Source organism: Myotis myotis, unplaced genomic scaffold (assembly GCF_014108235.1).
Source record: "Myotis myotis isolate mMyoMyo1 unplaced genomic scaffold, mMyoMyo1.p scaffold_m19_p_19, whole genome shotgun sequence".
Taxonomy (NCBI): Eukaryota; Metazoa; Chordata; class Mammalia; order Chiroptera; family Vespertilionidae; genus Myotis; species Myotis myotis.
Window position 1 is genome coordinate 4,562,632 of NW_023416323.1, and position 27,870 is coordinate 4,590,501.

Genomic DNA, 27,870 nt, shown 5'->3' on the forward strand with positions numbered 1-27,870 from the left:
ACTCCGGACTACCAGCAGCAAAAACCACGTGGGGGAGGGGCAAGAGAGTAGAACCCAGTGAGGTCATTGCACCGCCCCAGACACTGCTGATTGGCCGCGGGGCTTGAGGGTGGCGGTTGGCTGTTCTTCGCACCTCCCCCTCGTGCCGCTACCGCCGCTGCTGAGAGGAGCCACCAGCGATACTAGAGCCCGGAATCCGGGTGAGTCGGGGCCCTGGGTTTAAGGTGCTCCGGTTGTCCAGTGAGACTCATGAGAAACTGCCCTTTCCGACTTTTTCTCTTCCCTGGGGTTCTTTGGTGCTTCAGGCACCTGTCACATGGGAGTTGTAGTCTGCCTTGTACTGTCGACTATGGGCCAGAGACGTAAGAAGACTACCATCCCCAGCAGCAATTGCGACTAGCCGGTCAACAAACTCTCAAGCCACGCCTTTTAAGCCTGCTCATTGGACAGCCCGTCCCTTAGCCCCTCCTTCATGCATTTCATTGGTTACTGTCCCTCACCGAGCTGGGTTCCGGCTTAGAGTGCAAAGCGACTGGGTACTGTATTCGTCATTCGGCACTAAGACAGCTTTTAATTGGTCAATACTGATGTCAATCACTTGTTGTGGGGCAGGGTCCTAGGCGTATCAGGCAGTCGTAGGCTCTGGTTGGTGTCGGTCCCAGAGGGAGGCCTGTCTTAGATTTTGGCTCCGCCCCCTAGCGCTGCCGTGTGGGCGCGATTGGTCGTGAGGAGCGTCGCTCGTCGGCGAGAGGCGGAGCTGACCAGGCAGCGAATATCTATTGGTATAGGACTGCGCCGGTCAGCGGGGTTGTGGCCGCTGATTGGCTGGCTGCTCCAGCTGTTGCAGGTCCATTCACCATTTTGTGTGTTGGAGTAAAAAAAAGGGAGAATCGAGAGGGAGAGCCGGAGGGGGGGCGGGGAGGGACCGGACCGGACCGAGCCGGGGCCACGGCCCCCCGCCCCGAAACCCGCCGAGCCCGAGGTGAGGGGCGGGTCCTGGGCTGACACGGGCAGGGGAGGTTTGGGGTGCTGGGGGCTGAGAGGGGACAGGTGGCAGGGACGGGGAGGGGGTACAGGGGAAAAAGGGTGGGTGGGATGGTGGGAAGGGTAGACAGAGTGGAAGAAGTGGTAGGTAGGAGGCGGGACAGAAAAGGAGTGATTAGGAGAGGCTGGTGTGCAGAGAATGGGTAACAGGAATGGAGGGGTGACAGTACTAGATCAGGGTGACAGGGAGAGGGAGGGGACAGAGTTGGAGGGGATGACAAGGAGAGGTGATGGGGAGAGAAGGTGGCAGGTCCAGAGATGGCTGATAGGAGGTGACTGGGAGGAAGAGGTGACAAAGACAGATGAGAATGGCAAGGGTGGGTGACTAAGGAGGGGGCTTAGGGCCTGTGAGGAGAGAGGTAGGGATAGAGGTGGTGACAGGATGGGAGAGAGAGTGGCAGAGAAGGTGGTGCCAGGGGGGCTGATGGGAGCAGAGGGCATGAGACCCTGAAGGGCCGGGGCCTGGGCTGGACTGGGCTTCAGGAGTTACTGCTCAGATTCTGACGGGGGTGAGGGTCCACGGGGCAGTGAGTGGGAGTTACCCAGAGAAGGTGGACAGGAAGAGAGTAGGCCCCAGGGGAAAGAGAGAGCTTGGCGCTGGGGTGGAGAGGCTGGGCCGGGCGGTAGTCCAGGGGTGCCAGGCAGTGCTGATGTAGGCCCTGGTGGAGTATGCAGAGGTTTGTTTTTGGGCAGGACTGGGGCTGGGTTTCTGTTCCCAGGTGGGTGGCCTAGTGGGTCAGTGGGGGGAAGGTGGTGGTGGCTGTCCAACTCTTGGGCACTTGGGTGCCTTCCTCCGTTTGAGAAACCCCGGTCTCTCCAGGCTCTGCCTGTGAGGACCACAGGATTGGCTTAGGGAAGGGGCAGCCTGGGACTACAGGGTCCACAGGAGCAGCAGGCCTCAAGTCGGAGAGCATGGGGTCAGGGGTCCCTGAAGACTAGAATCAGGGGTGCCTCTGGTTATGTTTGGTTTGTGGTCCTGGGCTCCTTCAACATCCCCACCCTCACCCCACCGCCAAGGCCCCCTTTCAGCTCCTCAGGTTCTTTTAGTCACTTCAGAGTAAAGTTTTTTCCCTTTTCTTTTCTCAGGGTAGCTTGAAAGGGGGCGGGCAGTAATGACTGTTCAGGAAGTGGGTGAGGTTGGCCAGCTGCACTTGTCCTGCTTTCTTTGACCTTCTCCCACTTACACCCACCTGGAGTCAGGGGGCACATTTGGAGGTTAGGGGGGCCTGGCCGGCTCAGCCACCTTGCCAGAGCTAACCCAGCCAGCCCCACCAGGGTGGGGATTCATACAGGCCAGAAGAGGGGAGCTGGGCTTGTGGGTATCACACTGGGTGCTATGGGGGCAGGGCAGGCTCCCATCCAGTGGGACAGGGAAACCCTGGGGTGTAGATCCATGTCCCACTGTGTGATGACGTGTATGTGTGTGCCTGTGTGTGTGTGAGTGTGTGTGTTTGTGTGCGTGTGTGTGCTCATGCGCAGCCCCGTGGCAGTGCTGGGTATGAGCTCTTGCCTCAGACATGCCCCTGCCTGCTCCCTGCCAGGATCTGGGAAGATGGTTCTACCCGGCAGGCCCAGGGTACAGAGCAGAGTGGGCAGCCGTTCCTCGGGTCTCTCAGCTGCCCACTCCTTCCCACAATGCCAGGCCGTGCCACTCAGTGGGGCTGGGCGGGGGGAGATGGAGAGAAGCTCACATCACAGCCCAGTCACCTCCCTTTCTGTGACTGTGCGTGTGCGTGTGCGTGTGTGAGTGCGTGTGCTCTGTGGATGGTGACAGTGCAAGGAAGTGTGCCCTCTGAGTCATGTGACAGGCAGCACACTGAGGTGGTTAGGACAGACTCTGGAGCCAGAATGCCTGGGTTCAGGCCCTAGCTCTCTGTTTACTGGCTAGATTAATTTGGACAAGTGGCTTGATCTCTCTGTGCCACAGCTTCCTCAAGTGTGAAATGGGCTGTTAGTAGCCTTTGTCTCTTAGGGCTGTTTGAGGATGGAAATGGGTTAATAAAGGCAAGTTTAGCCCAGGGGTGGCACCGAGTGAGTGCTCCATAGGTGTAACCCATTAGTGCTTCTGTGTCGCCGTAGGGCAGGCAGAGGGTGTGCATGTGCCTGCTGTGTCTTCTGCAGAGGGAGCAAATGTATGTGAGTGTCCCTGAGGAGCCAGAGGGAATAGCTCATGGAACATGGGTGCCACTCTGTGTCTGGTTGCTGGCCAGGGGCACATTATGAGTTGGGGACAGCCAGGAAGGAGGCCTCGGGGATCATGGAGTTGAGGCAGGAACCTCAGCAAGTAGGAACTCTGGGGGACACTGGGTCTGGGGGATTCCTGAATGACCCCTGTCTGCCCTTCGACTCTGCAGGTGGACAAAAGATGAAGCCAATGAAGAAGGCGTGTGCTGGCCTCCCAGGTCCTATCAGTGGAGGCAAGTCCCCACCAGCCACCAGGGCCAAGGCCCTGAGGCGGCGAGCGGCTGGGGAGGGAGACAAGCCAGAGGAAGAGGACTACGAGGGACAGCCGCAGCCGGGCCCAGAAGAGGCTGAGGAGGGCGAGGAGGAGGAGGCCCAGCAGGCCTCAGAGGCTGAGGTGCTCCCCCTAGAGCTGCGCCCTGATGACTCGGCCCCAGGCCCAGCTGAGGACCCCAAGGCAGAGGGTGAGGCAGGCCGCTGGGAACCTCCACTCAGCCGGAAGACAGCCACGTTCAAGTCACGGGCACCCAAGAAGAAGTATGTGGAGGAGCATGCTGCTGGCAGCAGCAGCTGTGGGGCAGCCGGGGCCCCTGAGGAGCAGGCAGGGACCCCTGAGGAAGCTGGCGCCCTGGGTGTTCCTCCACAGCCACCCACTTCTGCCCGCTCTTCCTCCACCGACACAGCCAGCGAGCACTCAGCTGACCTGGAGGATGAGCCAGCCGAAGGTTGTGGGCCAGGCCTGTGGCCCCCAGGTGGCACCAGCGGCAGCTATGACATGCGGCAGCTTCGATCGCAGCGGGTGCTGGCTCGACGTGAGGATGGCCTCTTCCTGCCAGCTGTGGTCCGCCAGGTGCGCCGAAGCCAGGACTTGGGTGTGCAGTTCCCTGGGGACCGGGCCCTGACTTTCTACGAGGGGGCGCCCAGCGGTGGTGGTGTGGATGTGGTTTTGGATGCCATGCCACCACCAGGTGCGCTGGTGGTGGGCACAGCTGTCTGTACCTGTGTGGACCCTGGCGTGGCTGCCTATCGTGAGGGTGTGGTGGTGGAGGTGACCACGAAGCCAGCTGCCTACAAGGTCCGCCTCAGCCCTGGTCTTGGCTCCCAGCTGGGCCCACCAGCCGCCCTCCAACAGCCGTCACAGCTGCCCCGTCATGAGCCTGAGGAGGCCATATGGGTGGCCCGCTCCAGCCTTCGCCTGCTCAGACCACCGTGGGAACTGGAGGCCCTGTCGAAGAAGCCCCCCTTGGGCCCCGAGGAGGAGCAGGCTGAGCCAGGGGCCTCCCTGCCATCCTGCCCTGCTGCCCTGGACCCCAAGCAGCCTGAGGATGCCGAGGTCTCCAAGATCAGCTTTGGTGGCAATCTGGGGCCTTGTCAGGAGGGCGCGGAGAAGCACCCGCCAGCCCAGGGCACTCCGGTCCTGCTCCCACTGGCCCCACCCCAGCTCCTGTCGCCGCCACCCAAATCCCCAGCCTTTGCAGGCCCAGGCCGCCCTGGCGAGCAGCCCTCACCCTGCCAGGAGGGGAGCCAGGGTGGCAGCCGAAGCAGTAGCGTGGCCTCTTTGGAGAAGGGGGCTGCTCCAGCCGCCCGTGCCCGTACACCACTGACAGCCGCCCAGCAGAAGTACAAGAAGGGTGATGTGGTCTGCACACCTAACGGAATCCGTAAAAAATTCAACGGCAAGCAATGGCGGCGGCTGTGCTCGCGAGATGGCTGCATGAAGGAGTCTCAGCGGCGGGGCTACTGCTCCCGTCACCTGTCCATGCGAACCAAGGAGATGGAGGGCATGGCTGACAGTGGCCCAGGTGGGGCCGGGCGGCCTGCAGGCGCGGCAGCTCGTGAGGGCAGCACCGAGTTCGACTGGGGTGATGAGACATCGAGGGACAGCGAGGCCAGCAGTGTGGCAGCTCGTGGAGACTCACGTCCACGCCTTGTAGCCCCTGCTGACCTGTCACGCTTTGAGTTTGATGAGTGTGAGGCAGCAGTGATGCTGGTGTCCTTGGGCAGTTCCCGCTCAGGCACGCCCTCCTTCTCCCCAGTCTCTACGCAGTCGCCCTTCTCGCCAGCACCCTCACCCTCACCCTCACCACTCTTCGGCTTTCGTCCAGCCAACTTCAGCCCCATCAATGCGTCCCCAGTCATCCAACGCACTGCTGTTCGCAGTCGCCATCTGAGCGCCAGTACCCCTAAGGCAGGCATGCTGACACCACCAGACCTGGGCTCCCACCCACCGCCACCTGCTCCCCGAGAGCGCCATTCCTCCGGCATCCTACCCACCTTTCAGACCAACCTGACCTTCACCGTGCCCATCAGCCCTGGGCGGCGGAAGACGGAGCTGCTGCCCCACCCAGGGACATTGGGAGCCCCTGGTACAGGGGGTGGAGGAGCTGCCCCAGACTTCCCCAAGAGTGACAGCCTAGACTCTGGTGTGGACTCAGTGTCCCATACACCTACATCCTCCACACCGGCCGGCTTCCGGGCTGTGTCACCTGCTGTGCCCTTCTCCCGCTCCCGCCAGCCCTCACCATTGCTGCTGTTGCCCCCACCTGCTGGCCTGACTTCAGATCCCGGACCCTCTGTGCGCAGGGTGCCTGCTGTGCAACGGGATTCACCTGTTATTGTCCGAAACCCTGATGTGCCGCTACCTTCCAAATTCCCTGGGGAGGTGGGCACTGCTGGGGAGGCTCGGGCTGTAGGACCTGGGCGGGGCTGCCGAGAGACCCCGGTACCCCCTGGGGTGGCCAGTGGGAAGCCTGGCCTGCCCCCACCTCTGCCGGCTCCTGTACCCATAACTGTGCCTCCAGCTGCGCCGACTGCTGTGGCCCAGCCGATGCCCACCTTTGGCTTGGCTTCCTCGCCCTTCCAGCCAGTGGCCTTCCATCCCTCACCTGCTGCCCTGTTGCCCGTCCTGGTGCCCAGCAGCTACACCAGCCATCCTGCTCCTAAGAAGGAAGTCATCATGGGCCGGCCTGGGACAGGTAAGAGGTGCAGTGGATAGACTGAGGCTCCTATAGGTCATTTTGAGCAGGGCTACTTTCAGACTAGCTCTCAAGAGGAGCTCCTACTTTGGGAGGGATTCAAAGGGAGGCTGGCCTCTCCTCATAGATGTTCCAGTGGGAATTCATGTGTCGGGCAAAGGACGGGACTTGGGAGGCTCAATGCAGTGCTTCCAGAGGCCTCGGTGGGAAAATAGTGTCGAGGGGGTCCATGGAACCATCCTGAGTAGAGCTGTTGGGGGAGCTGTTGGAGATGATAATCATGATGACACTTCTCATGTTTGGAGGACTGGTGGGGACATTACCGTGATAAGAACTTCGCATGGGTTATCTTGCTGAACCCTCACACCCACTCCATGATGCAGCACTTAACAACATAAGGGCCCTGCTCTAAGCCCTTTTCAAATATTAGCTCCTTTAGTCTTCTTAACAACCCTAACAGGTGGGTGCTATGAGTGTGCTCCTGTAGAGAAAACTAAGATTAGGTTAGTAACTTGCACAGGTTCACGTGGCTAGTAAATCCTGGAGTCGGCCTTCACACCGAGGCTGGCTTGTGACCACTGGGCCGTAGTGCTGGTTACAGATGGGAAGACTGAGGCTCCAATAGGTCCTTGTGCCGGGAGGTGGCAAGACCAGGGCTGGAGGCCTCATCTTCACCATGGTGCCCATTGGTGAAGTAAACACCTGTGATGCCCCAAATCTGGGGCAGCTCCTCCACCCCCTGCCCATTCCTGGCATAGCCTTCCTTCCAGATCCCAGGGTCAGTGCTGAGAGTAAACATCACAGGTGCTGTCAGTGCCCTGGAGGGGAGCTGGGGCTGTGTTGGGCATTGTGCCCTGGTTTGAATCCAGGTATGAATCTAGTCTGGCTGCCCTGAGGACAGGGTGTGTAATGCAAGAGTTGAAGGATGAGTTGAAATCAGCAACCATGGGATGGAAGAGCTTCCTAGGTGGCCAGTGGGAAGGCAGGCTCCACGGCCAGTAGGAGCACAGCTGAGGAAAGCCAGTGTCGCTGGAGGGCTAAGGCCAGGGTTGGAGAGAGTAGTATTTCTGAGATGGCGCTGGAGAGACAGGGGCCCAGGCCAGGCTGGGCCTTGTCAGAGCAACTCTCAGGGAGCGTGACAGACCCATCACCAGCCCTTTCCCTAGCATCTTTTTCTTGTTTACTTATGAATCCACTGTTGACTGAGGGCCCCCTCTGTGCCTGGTCCTGTGCTGGTTGGTGCCGAGGACACAGCCTTGTCCTCAGAGGGCTCACCATCCCTGGTGTAGACAGACTGCCCAGACAGTGACTGTCCAGAGAGGTCAGGGCAGGGATGTGGGAAGCTGGGGAGGACTTCTTGGAGGAGGGGCCAAAACCTTCTAAAGTGAGACTTGAGGGGTGTGCAGAAGTGAGCCTGCCAAGGCCAGCAGGAGAACCTGCAGGCAAAGGGAACGTGCAGAAGCAAAGGCTTTGAGGCAAAAGCAAGTATTGGAAAGACGTTGAATATGCAAAGACTGGCTGTGGTTGGTGGGTGAGTGTTGGGATGTGCAACTGTATTGGAGAGCAAGGGTCAGATAATAGAGGGCCATTATGAAACTTGTGAACTTGATCCTGAGGGCACTAGGGAGCCATGGAAGGTTTTGAGCCAATCTGACCATGGCTTTTTTAGAGGCAGGGAGACGGGAAGCACGGAGCTGCTGTGGCTTGGGCTGGGGCAGAGGCCGATGTAGGAAGGAGCTCAGGCCCTGCCCTCATAGAGCTTCAGCCCGGAGCCAGGGCACAGGGACACGGGCTCTGCTTACTCCCATGCTCATATACTGAGGTTGTGAGCTGTGTTTTTTTGCCCCACTTCCTACAGTTCTTACATTTGTTACTGTAGTTAATATGAACAAAATTCCACAGAAGTGGGCATAGCAGGGATTTCTGTCTTTAAGCAGATGAAGAAAATGAAGCAGACGGACTCTAACCCCCACCCCTGGCACCCCCTACTTACATGCCTACAACCCCAGACATTGCCCTCATAGCATCATCTCGTATCTACTGGCTTGTGGGGAGGGATGGCACTAATGCAGGTGACCTGAGATCTACAAGGGCAGGCCCAGCAGGGGTTCCTGCCATCATTTTCCAGATAGGAAAAATGAGGCACCGACAGAAAAGAGTCCTGATTGAGTGCATCCAGCCAGGGAGGAGCAGGACTGGGCCTTGAACCAAGTCTCCTGATCTCCAGATCACAGGACTCTTCCTATCAGAAGTTACAGTAATAATAATTTATTGAGCACTACCCATGCATGTGCCTGGCTCACTCCTCAGTAAGTGCTGACTGCATATTTACTGACTGAATCCTCATAACCTCACAGGAGGTTAGGACACTTTCTTATTTCCAGTATACAGAGGAGGAAACGGCAGCCCAAGGTTTGTCCCAGGTCACCAGCTAGGATAAGATGCAGGATTTAAACCCAGGCTGTCTGGCTCCACAGCCCAGGCTCTTTTTTTTTTTTTAAATATTATTTCTTTATTGATTTCAGAGAGAAAGGGAGAAGGGGAGAGAGAGAGAAACATCAATGATGAGAATCATTGACTGGCTGCCTCCAGCAGGTCCCCTACTGGGGATTGAGCCCGCAACCCAGGCATGTGCCCTTGGCCGGAATCGAACCTGGGACCCTTTAGTCCGCAGGCCAACACTCTATCCCAGGGGTCCTCAAACTTTTTAAACAGGGGGCCAGTTCACTGTCCCTCAGACCATTGGAGGGCCGGACTATAATTTAAAAAAAAACTATGAACAAATTCCTCTGCACACTGCACATATCTTATTTTGAAGTAAAAAAACAAAACGGGAACAAATACAATATTTGTATTTGCATGTGGCCCGCGGGCCGTAGTTTGAGGACCCCTGCTCTATCCACTGAGCCAAACCAGCTAGGGCAGCCCAGGCTCATAAGCACTCTCAGTAACAACGATGAAGAAATCATTGTAAGCTTCTTTTCTTTTTCTTGTTTATTTTAATTTTTGTTAATCCACACATGAGGATATTTTTCCCATTGATTTTGAGAGAGAGGGAGGGGGAGGGATAGAGAGAAACGCCGATGTGAGAGAGATACATCGACTGGTTGCCTCCCTCACGCATCCTGACCAGGGCCAGGATTGAGCCTGTAACCAAGGTACATGCCCTTGACTGGAATCGAACCTGTGACCCTCTAGTCCACAGGCCGGCACTGTAACTACTGAGCAACTGGCCAGGCCTGTAACCTTTATTCAGCATTTACCATGTGCCCAGCCTCAGGTGTGGGGTAATCTTATCGAATTCACCCAATGCTGTGAAGTAGGAATTACCAGCCCAGTTGTTGGGGAAATCTGGGGTTCAGTTAAGGAGGAGGCCCCTTGCTGGAGGCCACCTGGTCGTCAGAACTTGTCCAGTGCCTGTCCTGTCGGTTCTGAGCCGCACCTTTCTGACAACACCCATGCTGAGGTATCCAGGTTGCCCTCATGTTCCCAGCCAGCAGGCTCTTTTGTTCTCCCAGAGGCCTCCCTACCCTTGGGAGGTGGCACCTTGGGGCTTTCTCAGAGGTCCAGATAGGGCAGATGGTGCCCATTGGCATAATGAAGGTGTAGTCCTGGCCTCTTCTGCCTGCCCATGCCAGAGCCTGACCCTCATTCAGGGCAGCAGGTGTGAGGGGGCTGCTGGGCAGCCTGCCTGCTTCTGCCCCCCGTCAGGCACTTGCTTCCGCTGGGGGACATGCCGGGGCAGGCGGAGGCATTCTCCACATTCTGCACATGGCCAGGCCAGCCAGCTGCCATGGCCACCTCCCTGTGACCCTCCCCCTGCTCCCCAGGAAAGGAAGCCGCCCCAGGGCCTGTAGCCCCAGCCCAGGAGGCCAGATGTCTCAGCCCAGTTCCTGGCACAGCCTTCCTTCCAGATCCCAGGGTCAGCCTGGCTACCCATATTGACAGGCAGTGCCCCTTCTCCTGGGTTTGTATGCCTGTCTGTCTCTCCCTTGGTTTCCTATGTCTGTGTCTAGGTTTCCACTTCTGGGCCTGAATCTCTCTCTCTTCTGGAGTTCAGTCTGTCTGTTTTTCTCTGAGTCTGGCTCTCTCTACCTTTCTTGGTTTGTTTCTCCCTCGACATCAGTCCTTTTCTGAGTTTTCATCCCACCCTCTTTCTGTTTTGGCCCGTGTCTCTGCACCAGCCTTACCCTATCTCCTGGCCTTCCTTCTCCCACTCTATAGACTGACTTTCGGCCTCCATTCTAGCCCCCACCACCACCTTGTGCACATTAGGTGCTTTGTTCCTTGAAGTCAGTGGATGGTTGCTAAACATCAGTCCCCTACTTCCTTCTTTGGAGTGTGTTGGGAAGTGGTCCAGTCCTGGGACAAATTAACTTCCCAACACTGTCCCTGAACCCTGCTGAGAGGTGTTAGGAGCCATCTGCAGACCTATCTACACCCAAGCACCTGTTCCCAAGACAGGCAGGAAGGCGGGGGCTGTGCAGGCCAAGCTAGGAGATCCGGCTGTGGGGGAGCAGTAGGAAAGCAGCTCCTGTGCCCACTCACTGCTAGAGGGCATGACCCAGATCACCCTGTACGCCCTCCCTCTCCACCACCACCTTTCAGGAGACACATATGGTGCTAGCTCTATCTAACTGAGCCCCACATGTAGTCTACCCCAACAAGTTGGACCTCAGATCAAGCAGTGCCCACAAACTATGCATGGGCAGGTGGGGAAAATGAGGCCCAAAGAGGGGCTGAGCGTCTTCTGACTCCCCCAAACCAGATCCACATTCTGCCCACCAGAATTTGTTTTGTCTCAAACAGTGAATCCCATCCATCTCTACCACCAGAAGTCCCTCCTCATCATTCCACCAGGCCCAGGCTAAACAGTCCTGGGGTAAGTGGGTGGGGAAGGCAGATGTGGCTGTAGGCACAGGCAAGGATGACAGGGAGGTACAGAATCTGGGGAATCCAGAGGATAGAGACAACTCTCGCTCAATGCCAGGTGATGAGGGAGGTTCAGGAAGGCTTCTGATTGGAGGGAATTTGAGCTGAAGCAGGAGGAATGAGTGGATTTCAGGGTAGTTGAAAGAACGGGAAGAGCTATCCAGGCCAAGGCAGCAAGGGAGCAAAGGCCAGGAGGGTGAAAGTGCATGACCTCTTAGTGGTTGGTTGAGGCTGAAGCTGACACTAGAGCCTAGGCTTGGCAGAAGGGTGCCATGGAGGACAGCTCCAATGAGGCCAGGGTTGAATGCCAGCGCCTGAAGAGCCAAGAAAGGGTTTAGAGCAGGGGAGGGAAAAGGTTGCACCTGGGTGTCAAAGATCCCGGGAGACTGCACTGGAGAGAAAGGAGGCCTAGGCTGGAAAGAAGAGGATGACTTGCGGGGGAGAGGAGTTTGTGAGGTAGCAGGAGTGATTCTTGGAGATTTCCTGCAAGACGCCCCCCTCTCCCCCGCACCAAGAGCTGTGAGAGGTCAGGCTGCCTCCTGGCGGTGGCTGGTGGCAGGACCGCGGGGCGGCCGCGCGCGCATGCGCAGCGGTGGCGGCGGCGGGGGTGTCGCAGCCCCCGGCATTAATAGCTCCATTAGTGGCCGGGAGGGAGGCGCATTAGCGGCGGCGACGGCGTCTGGCTCCCATTACCACCGGCGGCAGCGACTGCACCGCAGGCGGCTGGATCCTAGCCCGTCGCGCCGCCTCCTCCGCCCGCACCCCATCCCCTATTCCCGCTCCCCACGGGAGCCAGGGCCAGGGAACTCCCGTCTCCCCATTTCCGCAGGAAAGCAGATTGTGAAGCCAGGCAGACCTGGGTTCAAATCCCGACCGTGCCACCTCCTCCTGACTGCAAGATCCTGTCCTCCCCCGGGCCTGTTTCTTGCGAAACGGCGGGGAGACCGTGTCCCCGGGGCTTTGTAGATCCGGACGTTCACCCCTTGAGGGCCGCGCCCAGCCTCCGCGGGTACCAAGGGGCACAGGTTCCCGCGCCCCAGGGGGTAGGCCCCCCGTCGGGCATCTGTCCTTCCTATTGGCCGCCGTCGAGCCCGACGACGCCGATTGGCGGAGACTGGTTCCCCCACCTCTGTGCCATTAACCCCTGAGCAGCCGCGCCCTCGAACTGGTGCTGTTGCCCTCCCCTGCCCCCCCCCCCCCCCCCCGCAGACAGCTCGGGTGCCAGCTGGCCCGCACCCCGCCGCGGCCCGCGTGGGTGTCAGGCCGGCCGGGCGCCCGCCCGCCCTCCCAACACAAAGCGGCTTTGTGGGGCCCGCCGGGGACTGGCCAGGGGCCAGGCGGCGAGTGGAAAATCTCGTGAGCTCCGGGAGGGGAGGAGAACGCAGGGCGGCGCCCCCTCCTCCGCCCGGGCCGTGGCACCTCCCTCAGCCCGCGCCGACCAGCCCTCCCAGCCCCGGCGCCTGTACACTCCCCCCACCCCATCCCCGAACCCACTCCCCACCCTGTCTTATCCCGCCCATCTCCCAATCCTTGGGGACCCTCCCCCACACCTCTCGCCTGCTTTTCTCTCCCTCCTGGTCCCCCTGCATACCCCAGCCCCACTCGCACTGACTCACCCTGGTGCTATTTTTAGGCCCCCATCCTTCCACAGCCGCACCAGCCCAATCCTGGGCTCGTTCCCCAGGCAACCCTGGCCGTCGCCTCCGGAGTGGGTGGGTGGGTGTGTATGTGGGAAGGGGGTGAGGGGATCTGGGGACACCGGGTTGGTGAGCTGAGGCGGGGTCCCAGGCAGGGTAGGGAGCAGTGGGTGGCAGGGGTGGGGTGCCTGTCAGGCTCAGTAAATAGGGCCCGTGAGTTCAGAGCGTGTCTGCTGTCCCTCAGTCTGTCAGCATCCCTGGCTTTACGCCCCAGGCCTCTGGGCAGGCCTTGGCTTGTGCCACCCTGGGTGGCAATTGGTGTCTCTGTCTGGGCTTCGTGACCCCAGGCTAGGGTGGGGTTGGGTGGTGCTTTGGGCTGGAGTTAGTTAACGGGTGGTACAGGGGATGGCTGTACTGTAGTTCTGCCCCAATACCTGTCTTGAGTGAAGGATGGCTTTCCACCCCCTTTCCGATGGGGCTGGGGCCCTAGTTTGGAAAATTTCCTCAGCTTTTTCCAACTAGGAGGGCCCTAGTTAGGGTCGAGGATGGCTGGAGAGATGGAGCTGTGTGGGTACAGGACCTGCTCCCTCTTCTCCACTCCTAATCACCCCCACCCAGGGTTCCTCCACTCTGAACAATGGAAGCTAAGTATAGGGCTGGCCCAGTGCCCAGGGCAGGGGGGCCCTTCCTGCCTAGATTCCGGCCCCTCCCTGCCAGGCTGGGCCCCTACTTGGCTGTACTGTACCCTGTAAAGGGCCTCTTCCCATCCCTTCTATGTAGGCACTGTGTCTTCTACCAGATGTACAGTCCGCCCAGATGTGTGGGGCCCACTTCCCCTCCTTTTCTCACCCAATAGAAGTGGGGTAGCTGGGGGCAAGGTTCCTCTGAGCTCTGTCCCTGAACTCCACTGCAGTGGGGAAGGGGTTAACTTGCCAATAGGTGACTCACTGCTGGGGAGAGGAGGGGGCAGCGGTGAGGAGATAGTGGCCACATTGATTTCAACCTTGGTTTCTGCCTCACATTGCAGTCCCTGGGGTAGTGAGGTAATGGAGGGTCTGAGTCTGGGGCTGCCTATGGAGGAGGGGGCAGTCACTTAATAGTCCCTCTGGTGGCCCCTCCAGGCTCACAGCCAAGTGTCTGGTCCTGCAGTCTCTGGAGGTCACAGGGCTACAGATGTCCCCTTCCCCTCTGGGCTCTGGGTTTGCTCCCCTCTCCATGCCTTCAGCTGTCTATGGATGGGGCAGCTGGGAAAAGGATTTGTCTATCATTGTCTCCACCCCACCTGTGAAGGAGCCCAGTCTTGGTCCATCTGAGCCTGTGCAACCTTTACCAGCTCAGGTGTGGCTCCAGGCCTCTGTCTCTATTGTGTGTGGCCCCAGGGTCTCCCTCAGGTGATCCAAGGCTTCTGATCTCTGTCTGGTGGGCCCCAGACCCCTGCCTGTGTCTCTGTGTGTGACCTCTGAACTTTCTGTAGTTAGCCAGTCTCTATATCATAGTCTAACCATATTCCTGGACTTCTGTTTGGGAGTCTGTGGCCTGTGTCCACCCTGAGGTTAAATTTTCGTAGTGGGAAGTACATTTAAGTTGGAGCACTAGGCTGTTACTTCTGGCTGCATGATCTTGCACAATTCATTGTTTCTCTGAGCCTCATATTCTCATTTGAACAATGGACCTAAGAAAGTGTACCTCCTTAGTGGCTGTGAGGATTCAGTGAACAGATAATACATACAAGCTCCCAGCACATAGCAGCTTTAGTGTTAATTTCCTTTCCTTCCTCCTGTCCCTTTCTTGGAAGGAGTGGCTCATAGCCTAGGGTGGCGGGGCCATCGCACAGTGGTGATCTGTGAGGTTAGAGGGTCCTGGGCTTCAGGCAGGGTAGCTGAATTACTATGAATGGCCATGGCACTCTGTATACCTGCTATGCCAGGGTACTGAGGTGTAGTTAGAGCTTACCAGGGTAAGTTTCTATAGTGTGTGTGATCACCATGATATCTGTGAGAATTAGCCTGTGTTGGGGATGGAAGTACCTAGAAGGCAGGGTGAGTGTGTGAAGATAGAAGAGCATGTGTGATTGTGTGGGAGGGATGTGGGTTGTGTGTGATGGAGAAGCAGTGGCTGTGATGAGGTGTGCATGATCATTCTGCCTATCTGATATGTTGTGTTTGTATAATGATTAATGTGGGCCAGTGAATGTGTGATGAAGATATGCATTGGTGAAACATGTATGATAGGATATGTATGAAATGGGTCACATGAAGAGGATGATGGGTGGGAAGTGATGGACCTTGAACGTGGGAAGTACTACACATATGTGAGCAGGTGTTCGAGGTTTGTGACTTCGTGTGTGACTGAGTGTAAGACCGAAGGTACATGTGATCGTGGGGTGTATATGAAATAATGGGTGTGGTAGGAAAGTGCGTGTGCTGGTGTGAGAGTTGGTGAGAGTTCGGGGGTGACTCCCCCAACCTTACAAGCAATTCGTCTGCCCTGCGGAGCCGTGCGCGCCCAGGTGGGCCAAGCGCGCGTGAGCGTGTTCCTCGCAATGACTGGACAGACACGCACACACGCACACACACACAACCACACACAACCCAGGGGCCTCCGCAGCGCGGCGCCCCGACCCGCCCCCCTGGCTCGGTGCCTTTACTGCAGTGCGCCCGTCCTGCCTCTTTTCCTCCCGCGGTCCCGCCCCCAGACGGCTTGGGGCCAAACGGAGCCCGCCCAGCCCTGTCCTCATTTGCATATGACTGACGTTCCCCCGGGGCAGCCAATGGGGGCGGGCGCGGCGGGGCCTGACCCGCGCGCGGTGTCGGCAGCCAATGGGATTACGCACTGGGGGCCGGGCTTGCGCGGAAGGCCGTGGGGGAAGCGGGGAAAGGGCGGGGGGAGGCGCGGCGGGGGGAGGGGAGCGCGTAGTAGTGGCGGGGCGGGGAAGCGGCGGTGGTTCGGCGCGGGGCTTGCTCGGAGCGCACGGGCGCATGCACGCTGGGCCGTCTGTCCGCCGAGGGCCGGAGGTCGACAGGGTGCTGAGTCGGGGGTCCAGAAAGGCGGGGCGGCGGCGCCAGCAGCCGGGGCGCGCGGGGCCACAGCCGTTACCCGCTGGAACTGCGAGGGAGGGAGCGAGGGAGCGGTGAAGGGAGGGGGCCGCGCACGCGCACCCGCGCCCCGCCCCGCCCGTCTGGCCCGGTGCGGGAGGAGGGAGGGGGAGGGGGCGGTGCCGATGGCCCCTGTGCCGCGCGCCCCGTGACGGCCCCCGCGGGCGCCGGGGGGCGGGGCGGGTCCGGAGCGCTCTGAACTCCCCCGCCCCCTGGGCGGCGGGGGGCAGGCGGCGTTCTACGCAGGCGCGTCCGGCAGAGACCCCCTTGTGGGGCGGCCGGAGGGGGGGCGGGCGGGCGCGGGGGGGCATGCGTCGACGGCCTCCAGCTGCCCCCGGGCCCGAGCGGCGGCCACTGAGGAGGCGCGAGCCCCGGCCAGGCCCCCTCGCGCCGGACCATGTACTCAGCCCACAGGCCCCTGGTGCCCGCGTCCGGCGCGGCTTCCCGTGGCCTCGGAATGTTCGGTCAGTAGTTCCTGGGCCCTGGGACTGTAGGGGTCAAGATATTGGGGTGCTAACTGCGGAGTACCTGTGATGGGGATGTAGCAGGAGAATGGTAGGGGTAGAGTAAAGGGGTGAAGGGAAAGTTACCGGCTGTAGTGGTTAGTGACGGCAGGTCAAGTGGTTAGTGACGGCAGGTGGGAGTGTAGCGCAGTGATGGGCGTGGGGAGCGGCGGAGCAGCCTGGTGTGTAGGTGATGGAGTGGAAGAGGTCCGTTGTCATTGGAGGTGAGCGGTGCAGTGTAACTGGCTCGGGAGCATGGATTAGATTCGGAGCAGCCTGAGACGTACTGGCCCGAGGTGTGGACTAGACTGAGGGAAGGAAGGGGCTGCGGTTGAGCAGTGGGGCTAGGACAGGATTTGGGGAGTGAGTGAGGCACTGTTTGCTTAGAACAGCGTTGGGCTGAGTGTGTTGAGCTTTGCGGAGAGGGAGAGACCCACAGATCCTGGAGGGTAGTGCACTTGGGAGGCGTTCAGGAGGGGCAGGACCAAAGGACTGTTCCCTCATTGTCTACTGGGTCCCTTCTCCACCCAGCAGAAGAGGAGGCACTGGTGAGAACGATCTTTGTGAAGAGAGGGACAGGTTCAGGTCCCTGGGGTTGTTAAGTGGTTGGAGGGCCAAGAAGGCTTTTGTGTCCCCAGGGCTCCAGGGTTAGGGGATAGGGTCGTCATATTGTGTCTTGAGTCGCTTCCAGTGCTGGCCTCCTTGTTCCTCTCCATATGCCTCGATGTCTGGTTTTTTCTTTTGTCAGCCCTTTACAGAATCAGGTCTCAAGGCCAGTGCTCACAAAGGGCTCCCCTAGTCCAGGCATTTGAAGGCGTGAGGGTGGTAACTCCAGGACAGAGTGGTCTGGGTCAGGGGAAGGCCTGGAATGATGGAGACCAGGGCTAGGGCGTTCCCCTCCTCCCTTTATAGTCTTCCCCTACCAGGGGCCTCTGCTGCTGGTTCCACTTCCCCCAGGGAGCCAGCAGTGAGAGGGAAGCCCACTCCTGGTCTCCGCCTGCTCCAGGAGACCAGCCAGTCACCCAGCTCCTGGAGTGAAGGGGTCCTCTGGGACCAGCTCCTGATGTGGGAAGTGCCTTCCTGTGTATATCCTTAAGGAAACACCTGGCACTCTTGCCTTCCCTGGGCAGAGACTTGTAATAGTTCTTTTATTTGTCCCATTGTCTGTGCCTTCTCTTCCAAGGAGTTTACTATACCCTCCCCTCTTTCTGGGCTTGGGGCTGGGCCATGCCCTAAAGATGAACTTGGAGTTTTAGAGGGCCAGGCTAGGAGGCTTCTTCACAGGCTGTAGATTCTCTGTGGTGGTAAGGGGAGCGATGCTATAGCACCTGTGCCCAGCCCAGGAAGGGCAGGCCTAGCTCCCTGGTGCCTATGGTAGTGGGAGGGAGGCATAGAGACGGAGTCAAGACTCTGTGGGTGATGGAGGAGAAAGGAGAGGAAAGACAGGGCCATCTGCCTCAGGAAAGAGAAAAGGAGTGTGAGGCCAAGGTAAGGGGCTATGTCAGCTGGCAACATGGCTTGGCTGGGGAAGGGTCTCCAGGCCTTGAGGTCTTGGGGCCTTGGGAGTGTAGGATGGCAGTCAAACATGGCCTGGTTTGTGACAGGAGCCAGTCATTCCTCTGGCCTGGTCCCTGGTGGCAGGGCTAGTGGAGGTTGGGGGAGGGAGTGGGGCAGTATATTCTCTTTCCATCCCTGCTTCTGTTTTCATTTTTATAAACCTAGAAACCTTTCAAGCAGGAGTTTTCTTTGAGTGATGTTGCATGCATGTCGAGGTTCAGGGCTAGGAGAAGGGGTGTAAAAAGAGAGGTGGAGCTACCTTGTTCAGGGTGGAAAAAAACCTTGGGTTGAGGGTCAAGGCCAAGATCTATTGCACAGCTCACCTGGCTCCTTCCCACAGTGTGGACGAACGTCGAACCTCGCTCTGTGGCCGTGTTCCCCTGGCACTCCTTAGTCCCCTTCCTGGCCCCCAGCCAGCCAGACCCCTCCGTGCAGCCAAGTGAGGCCCAGCAACCTGCCAGCCATCCAGTGGCTTCCAACCAGAGCAAAGGTGAGGGATGGGGAGCTGTGGAAAGGCATGGGGATAGTGTTGAGGTGGTTCAAGAGCCTTCTGATCTTCCTCTCTGTTCCCAGAGCCTGCTGAGTCGGCGGCTGTTGCTCACGAGCAGCCACCAAGCGGGACAGGGAATGCTGACCCTGGGCGGCCCCCTGGAGCCACATGCCCTGAGAGCCCAGGGCCTGGACCCCCCCACACTTTGGGGGGAGTGGAACCTGGAAAGGGCCCCCCTCCCACCACTGAGGAGGAGACCCCTGGCCCTCCAGGAGAACCCCGGCTAGACAGTGAGACGGAGAGTGACCATGATGATGCGTGAGTGCCCTGAGACTTGGGACTGGGGGTGGGATGGCCAGGTACATGGACCTCACTGTACTTGCTGCTCTCACTACAGCTTCCTCTCCATCATGTCTCCTGAGATCCAGTTGCCTCTGCCACCTGGAAAACGCCGGACCCAGTCCCTTAGTGCCCTGCCCAAGGAACGAGACTCATCTTCGGAGAAGGATGGACGTAGCCCCAATAAGGTACCTCATCCCCACCTGTCTCCATCTTGGCCTGTGGCCACCCAAGCCTGTCTCCTTGGTCCTAATTATTCCACTTGGACCTGTGTCTGCTGTAGCGGGAGAAGGACCATATCCGGCGGCCTATGAATGCCTTCATGATCTTCAGCAAGCGGCACCGGGCCCTGGTCCACCAGCGTCACCCCAACCAGGACAACAGGACCGTCAGCAAGATCCTGGGCGAGTGGTGGTATGCCCTGGGGCCCAAGGAGAAGCAGAAGTACCACGACCTGGCCTTCCAGGTAACACCTCCTCCTCTCGGCTCCTCCCCAGCTTCCTCTGGTGGGTGGATGAGTGAAGGGTCCTGCTATCTCCTGCCAGGTGAAAGAGGCCCACTTTAAGGCCCACCCAGACTGGAAGTGGTGCAATAAGGACCGAAAGAAGTCTAGTTCAGAGGCCAAGCCCACAAGCCTGGGGCTGGCAGGAGGGCACAAGGAGACGCGGGAGCGAAGCATGTCAGAGACGGGCACCGCTGCTGCCCCTGGAGGTTAGTCAGCTCCTTGGCTCTCCTGCCCTACTACCTCCGTCCCTGAGAGCCTCTGGTACCCCCTTGCTTGCTCACCCCCTGCCACAGAAGCTCCTCCCTGTCACTTTTTTAAAATATGTTTTTTACTGATTTTAGAGAAAGGAAGGGGGAGGGAGAGAGAAACATTGATTGGCTGCCTCCTGCATGCCCCCTGTTGAGGATTGAGCCTGCACCCTGGGGCATGTGCCCTGACCAGGAATTGAACTGCCGACTTTTCAGTGCATGGGATGATGCTCAACCAACTGGGCCACAACGACCATGGCTGCCCTGTTACTTTTATTTGAGGACCTTTACTTATAAAGGAACCAGCACTTGTCTCATGTGAAGGATCCAGAAGGTCCAAACAGATAAAACTTCCAAATAGCAATCTCATCAACTGCCACTTACTGAGCATTTACTACATACCAAGCATCAAGGGGGGTGTAATCACTAGGATTTAGAACCATACCCCATTTTCCAGGTGAGGCAAAACCACTTGCTTGAAGTCACAGAAAACAGTAACTGGCAGAGCCAGAAATTAAAGCCCAGCGTGGCTGACTCCCAGAACCACAGTTGGAAGCCCCTCATTGATGCTTCAACTGACTGCAGTTGTCAGGGTGCCTGGCACTGTGCTGAGGTGCTTTTCTGGAGCAACCCTGTGGGTCTGGGCTCACAACTCAAGGCAGGGATGCAGTGTAGTTATTAGCTAGCCAGCACCACATGAACCTGTCTGCAGGCTTTCTTACTCTCAGCAGGGCTGCCTCCTGGGGAGCAATGGGCTTGCTCCTTGCAGCCCCAGAGGGCAGGAACCATTGGGAAGGAGATGCTGGGCTGGTGGGTGGCATCTCTTTCCCGCTTGGTGGCCCAGGAATTGCAGCCTGCTTTTGCCCAGTACCTAGAAATATGGTGGGTGGCTAAGCCAGTCCAGGTGCTGGTAAGAGGCTTCCTGACTCTGCAGCACTTCCCCCCCTTCCACTCTACAGTGTCCTCTGAGCTTCTATCTGTCGCAGCCCAGACACTTTTGAGCTCGGACCCCAAGGCTTCGGGGAGCGGCTCCTGTGGGGCAGAACGTCTGCACACAGTTGGGGGACCTGGTTCGGCCCGGCCCCGAGCCTTCTCCCACAGTGGGGTCCACAGCCTGGATGGCGGAGAAGTAGACAGCCAGGCACTACAGGAATTGACTCAGGTCTGGGGTACAGGCCACGGGACTTGGGGAGATGGGCAGGGAGGGCTGCCCAAGGTGACAGCCTCGGCTGATTTCTCCCTGCAACTGCCCTGCAGATGGTGTCTGGCCCTTCATCCTACGCTGGCCCGAAGCCTTCCACACAGTATGGGCCTCCAGGCCCCTTTGCGGCCCCTGGCGAGGGAGGTGCCCTAGCGGCCAGTGGGCGGCCTCCACTGCTGCCTACCCGAGCCTCCCGTTCCCAGCGTGCGGCCAGTGAGGACATGACCAGTGATGAGGAACGCATGGTTATCTGTGAGGAGGAAGGGGATGATGATGTCATTGGTGAGCAGTGGCAGGGACCCAGAATCCTGTCCAGGGGTCAGTAGGCTAAGGTTTGGATGGGGGCAGAGATTGGATCCTTACCCTCAAGCCCGTTTTTTTTCCCCCTTCCCTTTCACATACGTTCAGTTCAGGCCCTACTGAGTAAGCCTACCCCTATCCTTAGAAAGCCCCTGGCCAGATAGGCAACCAGGAGGACCCGGGCATGGCCAGGCAATTGGGCACAGTGTTAGATGCATGCTTGTGTAGGTGGACACACCCTGGGCTGAGGAGCAGCATTCCTGGACAATACGCACTGCTGGTTTGGGGCAGAGCTGAGGCCAGAGCCCAGGTTCCAGGCTGTCCTTCTGGCCCTTTCGCCAACACTGTTCCCTCTGCTCCCTCAGCTGACGATGGCTTCAGCACCACTGACATTGACCTCAAGTGCAAGGAGCGGGTAACTGACAGTGAGAGTGGAGATAGCTCTGGGGAAGACCCAGAGGGCAGCAAGGTGAGTGCTTGGGTCTTGGTGCTGTCTGGTCTCACTGAACTCCAGGAGTGGGGTATCTTCTTGTGTGTTGACAGAGAGCCTGGAGAGGGAAGTTATTTGCCCCAAGGGGAATTGTGTCATAGCCTGGATGAATCAAGGCCTTCAGGTGGCCTGGGTGTGGGTGTTCAGGCTCCCTGATACGATTGTGTCTCTTCTCCTTCCACCAGAGCTATGGCCGGAAGGTGTTCTCACCTGTGATTCGTTCCTCCTTTACCCACTGCCGTCCATCGCTGGACCCTGAGCCCCCAGGGCCCCCAGATCCACCTGCAGCCTTCAGCAAAGGCTACGGGCCCACCTCATCCTCCTCATCCCCACCTGCATCCTCCTCAGCCTCAGCAGCCACCTTCTCATTGGGCTCAGGGACTTTCAAGGCCCAAGAGTCAGGTCAGGGCAGCACAGCAGGCCCACTACGGCCCCCACCCCCTGGGGGCCCAGCGACACCTTCCAAGGCCACCCGCTTTCTCCCAACGGATCCTACCACCTTCCGGCGCAAGAGGCCTGAAAGTGTAGGGGGCCTGGAACCACCTAGCCCCTCAGTTATTGCAGCACCTCCTGTGGGGGGAGGAGGTGTCTTGCAGACACTAGTCCTGCCTCCAAACAAGGAGGAACGGGAAGGCAGCGGAGCCCGCATGTCCTCAGCCCCAACCCCATCACTGGCCTATGGGACCCCAACGGCCCCCCTGTCCCGTCCAGCTGCCACCATGGTCACCAACGTAGTGCGGCCTGTCAGCAGCACTCCTGTGCCCATCGCCTCCAAGCCCTTCTCCACCTCTGGCCGGGTGGAAGCATCTCCAAATGACGCAGCTGGTGCCAGGACTGAAACGATCACTGGGTCCCGGGCACCTGGGGGCTCTCCACTGGGCGTCAGTTTAGTGTATTCGGACAAGAAGTCAGCAACAGCCTCCTCACCAGCCCCACATCTGGTGGCTGGGCCCCTACTAGGTGCTGTGGGGAAGGCGCCTGCCACTGTCACCAACTTGCTGGTGGGCACCCCAGGCTATGGGGCCCCTGCACCTCCTGCTGTCCAGTTTATTGCCCAGGGGACCCCTGGTAGTGGGGCCACTACGGGCTCAGGAGCGGGTGCTGGTACTGGCCCCAATGGGCCAGTGCCCCTGGGTATTCTGCAGCCAGGTGCCCTGGGCAAGGCTGGGGGAATCACCCAGGTGCAGTACATCCTGCCCACACTGCCCCAGCAGCTTCAAGTGGCACCTGCCCCAGCACCAGCCTCTGGGACCAAGGCAGTGGCTCCTGGCGGTCCTGCATCAACCACCAGCATTCGTTTCACCCTTCCACCGGGCACTTCTACCAACGGCAAAGTCCTGGCTGCCACTGCGCCCACTCCTGGCATACCTATCCTGCAGTCTGTATCCTCTGTCCCGCCCCCCAAAGGTGAGGCCTGAGCTGGGCAGCACAAATAAAGGGGCCACAGCCCTGTTGGGCTCCCTTTAACGTCCTTTCTTGCCTCTTGCAGCCCAGTCGGTTTCTCCTGTGCAGGCCCCAGCCCCCAGTGGCTCAGCCCAGCTGTTACCTGGGAAGGTACTAGTGCCCCTGGCCACCCCTAGCATGTCAGTGCGCGGTGGAGGAGCCAGCCAGCCGCTGCCCCTGGTTAGCCCACCCTTCTCAGTACCTGTGCAGAATGGCGCCCAGCCACCTAGCAAGGTAAGGGCATCCTGTCTGTGGCCTCACCTGTTCCTCATTCCTCTCCTGCTGGGTTTGGTCTCCATAGCCTAGAGCAGGGGTCCTCGAACTTTTTAAACGGGGCCAGTTCACTGTCCCTCAGACGGTTGGAGGGCCGGACTATAGTTTAAAAAAAAAACTATGAACAAATTCCTTTGCACACTGCACATATTTTGAAGTAAAAAAACAAAATGGGAACAAATACAATATTTGTATTTGCATGTGGCCCACGGGCCGTAGTTTGAGGACCCCTGGCCTAGAGTTTCTGCCTTTCCTTCAGTCTAACTTTTTTTCCTTTTGTCTGTCTCTGGGGGAATCTTGATTCTCAGTGTCTCTGTGCATCTTGATTCTGGCCTCACTGTCTGCAACTTGTTCCTTTTCTGTGTCCCCCACCGCTTTTGAAAACTTTTTTAGAACATTTATAAAATTTTTGTTTTTAAAAATTTCTGTTGGTTTTTATTTATTTTTTTATCTCTTCCCCCACCTCTTGCTGTTTTCTTTCCCTTTGTTCCAATCCCAAATTTTATGTTCCCTGTTTTGGCTGAGACCCACCACTCTCCTACGTCTTGGTCTTCCTCTTCCCCATGCTGAGTCCTCCACTCACTGCAGCTTATGGGTGCTCTTGCCCACAGATCATTCAGTTGACTCCAGTGCCTGTGAGCACACCCAGCGGCCTGGTGCCGCCCCTCAGCCCAGCCACGATCCCTGGTCCCACTTCCCAGCCTCAGAAGGTCCTGCTGCCCTCCTCCACCAGGTAATGGCAGTTGAGCCCTTACCTGGAGGCAAGCCCAGGGAAGGGGGTGGGTGGGGCCAGATCGCTTCACTCTTCCCCTATTTTTTTTTAAATATGTTTTTATTGATTTAGAGAAAGAAGGGAGAGGGATAGAGAGATAGAAACATGGATTGGCTGCCTCCTGCACAACTCTCTACTGGGGATTAAGCCTGCATCTCAGGCATGTGCCCTGACTGGGAATCGAATCAGTGACCTCCTGGTTCATGAGTCGGTGCTCAACCACTGAACCACACCAGCCAGGCTCTTCCCCCATTTTTACTCTTTCCCTTCTTTCCTCTCCTTGCGGCAGAATCACCTATGTGCAGTCAGCAGGCGGGCACACGCTGCCTCTGGTCACCAGCTCAGCATCCAGCCAGGCTGGAACAGTCACCTCATATGGGCCCACAAGCTCCGTAGCTCTAGGCTTCACCTCGCTGGGGCCCAGTGGCCCTGCCTTCGTACAGCCCCTGCTTTCAGGTGAGGGATGACCTGGCCGGCAGTGCTGGGAATCCATGGTGGGTCTGAGGCAGTTCAGGCCTAACTCGGGCCCCTGCCTCTCCTCTGTTTCCCTCTTTGTAGGCCAGGCCCCTCTGCTGGCTCCTGGCCAGGTGGGCGTGTCACCTGTGCCCAGCCCCCAGCTGCCTCCCACCTGTGCAGCCCCCGGAGCTCCCCTCATCACGGCATTTTACCCTGGCAGCCCCGTACCCACCTCGTCAGCGCCTCTGGCCCAGCCATCCCAGGCCCCTGCAGGCCTGGTCTACACTGTGGCCACCAGCACCACCCCCCCTACTGCTACAATCCTGCCCAAGGGCCCATCGGCCCCTCCCACTGCCACTGCCACCCCAGCCCCTACCAGCCCTTTTCCTAGTGCCACAGGTGGGTGTTGGGCCAACCCAGGGTGGGGTGAGTTGGATCCAGGGAATGGGCTCCAGTCAGGCCTAGCTCAGCAAATGCTCTTCTCCCCATCAGCAGGCTCCATGACTTACAGCTTAGTGGCCCCCAAGGTCCAGAGGCCCACCCCCAAGGCCCCCCAGAAAGTGAAGGCAGCCATCGCCAGCATTCCTGTGGGCTCCTTTGAGGCGGGTGCCCCTGGGCGGCCTGGCCCTTCACCCCGGCAGCCCTTGGAGCCTGGCTCAGCTCGTGAGCCTGCTGCCCCTGAGTCCGAGCTTGAGGGGCAGCCTACAACGCCGGTCCCTCCACCTACCCCAGAGACGTGGGCTCCCACTCCCCGGAGTAGCCCCCCACCACCCCTGCCTGCTGAGGAGTGGACCAGCACCAAGGGCCCTGAGACTATGGTGAGTGTCCAGCAGTCCTGGGGGCTCTTGCTGCTGGGTTCTGTCCCTTGGCCCACTATCTGCTCCCCGACCCACCCCTCTTCCCTGCATATGTCTGAGATGTGCCCTTGTCCCTCGTGCTTGACTGTCCCTGGGCTTTCTCCAAGATTGTCTCGGGCAATCAGCACCTGTCTCTTTGTGTTTCTGGGTTTTACCCCAGCAAGTCAGAACTCGTGTCCTTCATCTCTCTGCCATCCCCACCCCAGGCCAGCAAATTCCCCAGCTCATCTTCAGACTGGCGCGTCCCTGGGCTGGGCCTGGATAGTCGCGGGGAGCCTCCCACCCCTTCTAGCCCGGCCCCGGCCCCAGCTCCAGCCCCAGCCCCTGCTGGCAGCAGCAGTAGCAGCAGCAGCAGCAGCAGCAGCAGCAGCAGCAGCAGCGAGGGCAGTAGTGGCAAAGCAGCTGGGGACAACCCCGAGCGTAAGGAGGCAGCTGGTACCAGCAAGAAGGTGAAAGTGCGGCCCCCGCCTCTGAAGAAGACCTTTGACTCTGTGGACAAGTGAGCATGGGCTGGGGGCTCTGGTGGAGCTGTGGGGTTGGTGGGAGAGTGAGCAGCTACAGGCCAAGCAGGGGAGGTGACCCTGCCCACTCTCCAGCAGGGTCCTGTCAGAAGTAGACTTCGAAGAACGCTTTGCTGAGCTGCCCGAGTTTCGGCCTGAAGAGGTATTGCCCTCTCCCACCCTGCAGTCTCTGGCCACCTCGCCCCGGGCCATCCTGGGCTCCTATCGTAAGAAAAGGAAGAACTCCACTGGTAGGCAAGGGGGCCTTCCGGGCTTGGTGGGGGATGGACTGGGGCCACCTCCCCTGAGCCTGCTTCTTTTGACCAGACCTGGACTCCGCCCCTGAGGACCCCACATCACCCAAGCGCAAGATGAGGAGACGCTCCAGCTGTAGCTCAGAGCCTAATACCCCCAAGAGTGCTAAGTGCGAGGGAGACATCTTCACCTTTGACCGCACAGGTGCTGAGGCCGTGGCCAGTGAAGCAGTGAGAGACCCAGGGCCTGCAAAAGGGGTGGGGTCTCATGAACTGGGTTAGAAATGGGAGAGGTGGAGTGGGTGTCACTGAGGTTAAGGGTGGGTTCCAGAGTCCAGCAGGCCCCTAAACTGCCATGTGACCTTGGGCATGTCCCCTCTCTGAACTCTGCTGTGAAACAGAGGTCAGTGAAGGCTAGCTGGACACTTAGACAACGATGTAAAGGTGGCACGGCCAGGCTTCTGCACTGGCCTTGATCATTCTCCCTGCCTTTGTCCCAGGTACAGAAGCTGAGGATGTGCTTGGGGAGCTGGAATATGAGAAAGTGCCATACTCGTCACTGCGGCGCACCCTGGACCAGCGCCGGGCCCTGGTCATGCAGCTCTTCCAGGACCATGGCTTCTTCCCATCAGGTGAGCTTGTCTTGAAGTCTTGAGGAGCATTTGGAGGGGATCTGCCTGCTCATCTCATCCTCTCAATCCTTCCGTCCCTAGCCCAGGCCACAGCAGCCTTCCAGGCCCGCTACGCAGACATCTTCCCCTCCAAGGTCTGTCTGCAGTTGAAGATCCGTGAGGTGCGCCAGAAAATCATGCAGGCAGCCACTCCCACAGAGCAGCCTCCTGGAGCTGAGTCCCCCCTCCCTGGACCGCCCCCGACTGGCACCGCTGCTGCCTCTGTTCCCACTCCCAGCCCTGCTGGAGGCCCTGATCCCACCTCACCCTGCTCGGACTCTGGCACAGCCCAGACTGCCCCACCACTGCCTCCACCCCCAGAGCCGGGGCCAGGACAGCCTGCTTGGGAGGGGGCCCCCCAACCCTCCCCCCCACCTCCTGGTCCCTCCACAGCTGCCACAGGCAGGTGAGGGGGGCCCCTGAGAAGATCCCAGGACCCATACTACCCCCCCTCAGGACATGGACAATATGTAGGTGGCAGGAACGGGGAGGGGGAGGGAGCCAAGATGGTTACTTCCTCCCCAATAAAGCCATTTCGTCCTTTCAGTTTTGGGGCGGAATGAGGCCTGCCCCTCTGTGTATCCCCATGCCCCACAGCTCCCTCCCAGTTATGGGGGTAGCCGAGGGGAAGCAGGGGCACAGTCTCCCTCCACCGAGCCCCTGTACATAATAACCTGGAGTGTGTGACCTTCAGATCTTTTCACTTGTACTTTATGCAAAATGGCTCGTGAGGGCTGCAATCAGAGAGAAGTGAGGGCCTTGGGCCACAGGGAGGTGCCTGTGGAGTAAGGGGTTCATGCACCCCTTTTTTCCCCAGAGGGGCTGGACTCAGGTTAGTTTGGGGGTAGGGGCTCCTGCACTTTGCCACAGGCATGGGGAGGGTTCTCTCCCCACCTCTCTGCCCTCCCAACTTGGGTTGTACTTTCTAAGAAGGTGATTCCCCCTACTCTTGTCCCCAACCCCAGAACAAAACATGTTGATCATGTGCAATATTTCTTACTGTGCCGAAAAGCCACAATGACCGCAATTAAAGCTGTTTAACACACCCGTGTGACTGCCCATTTGAAAGGACGGGATGTTGGTTGTACCAGTCTTGTCGCCAGATGGCCATGGACCTATACTTGCCCCCAGTGAGATGAGGACAGCA

The 27,870-nt window shown here is 58.9% G+C and overlaps 1 protein-coding gene across 9 annotated transcripts; it reads left to right on the forward strand.

The window, feature by feature from the left end:
- Positions 1-98: 98 nt before the first annotated feature.
- On the forward strand, positions 99-27,769 carry CIC (capicua transcriptional repressor). 9 transcript variants are annotated; one of them, XM_036345476.1, is made up of 21 exons: positions 843-982; positions 3,399-6,200; positions 18,265-18,414; positions 18,498-18,732; positions 18,812-18,941; positions 19,037-19,219; positions 19,299-19,464; positions 20,466-20,668; positions 20,764-20,989; positions 21,373-21,476; positions 21,683-22,904; positions 22,987-23,174; positions 23,825-23,946; positions 24,275-24,441; positions 24,544-24,840; positions 24,934-25,259; positions 25,505-25,797; positions 25,895-26,049; positions 26,126-26,257; positions 26,553-26,684; positions 26,766-27,769. In XM_036345476.1, the coding sequence occupies exons 2-21, from the start codon at positions 3,410-3,412 to the stop codon at positions 27,131-27,133; spliced, it is 7,590 nt and encodes a 2,529-aa protein (XP_036201369.1). In that variant the 5' UTR covers positions 843-982; positions 3,399-3,409; the 3' UTR covers positions 27,134-27,769. The 9 variants fall into 9 exon arrangements, with proteins under 9 accessions (XP_036201366.1, XP_036201369.1, XP_036201371.1 ...); XM_036345478.1 differs by having other exon boundaries at positions 25,898-26,049; XM_036345477.1 differs by having other exon boundaries at positions 24,937-25,259.
- The last annotated feature ends 101 nt before the right edge of the window (positions 27,770-27,870 follow it).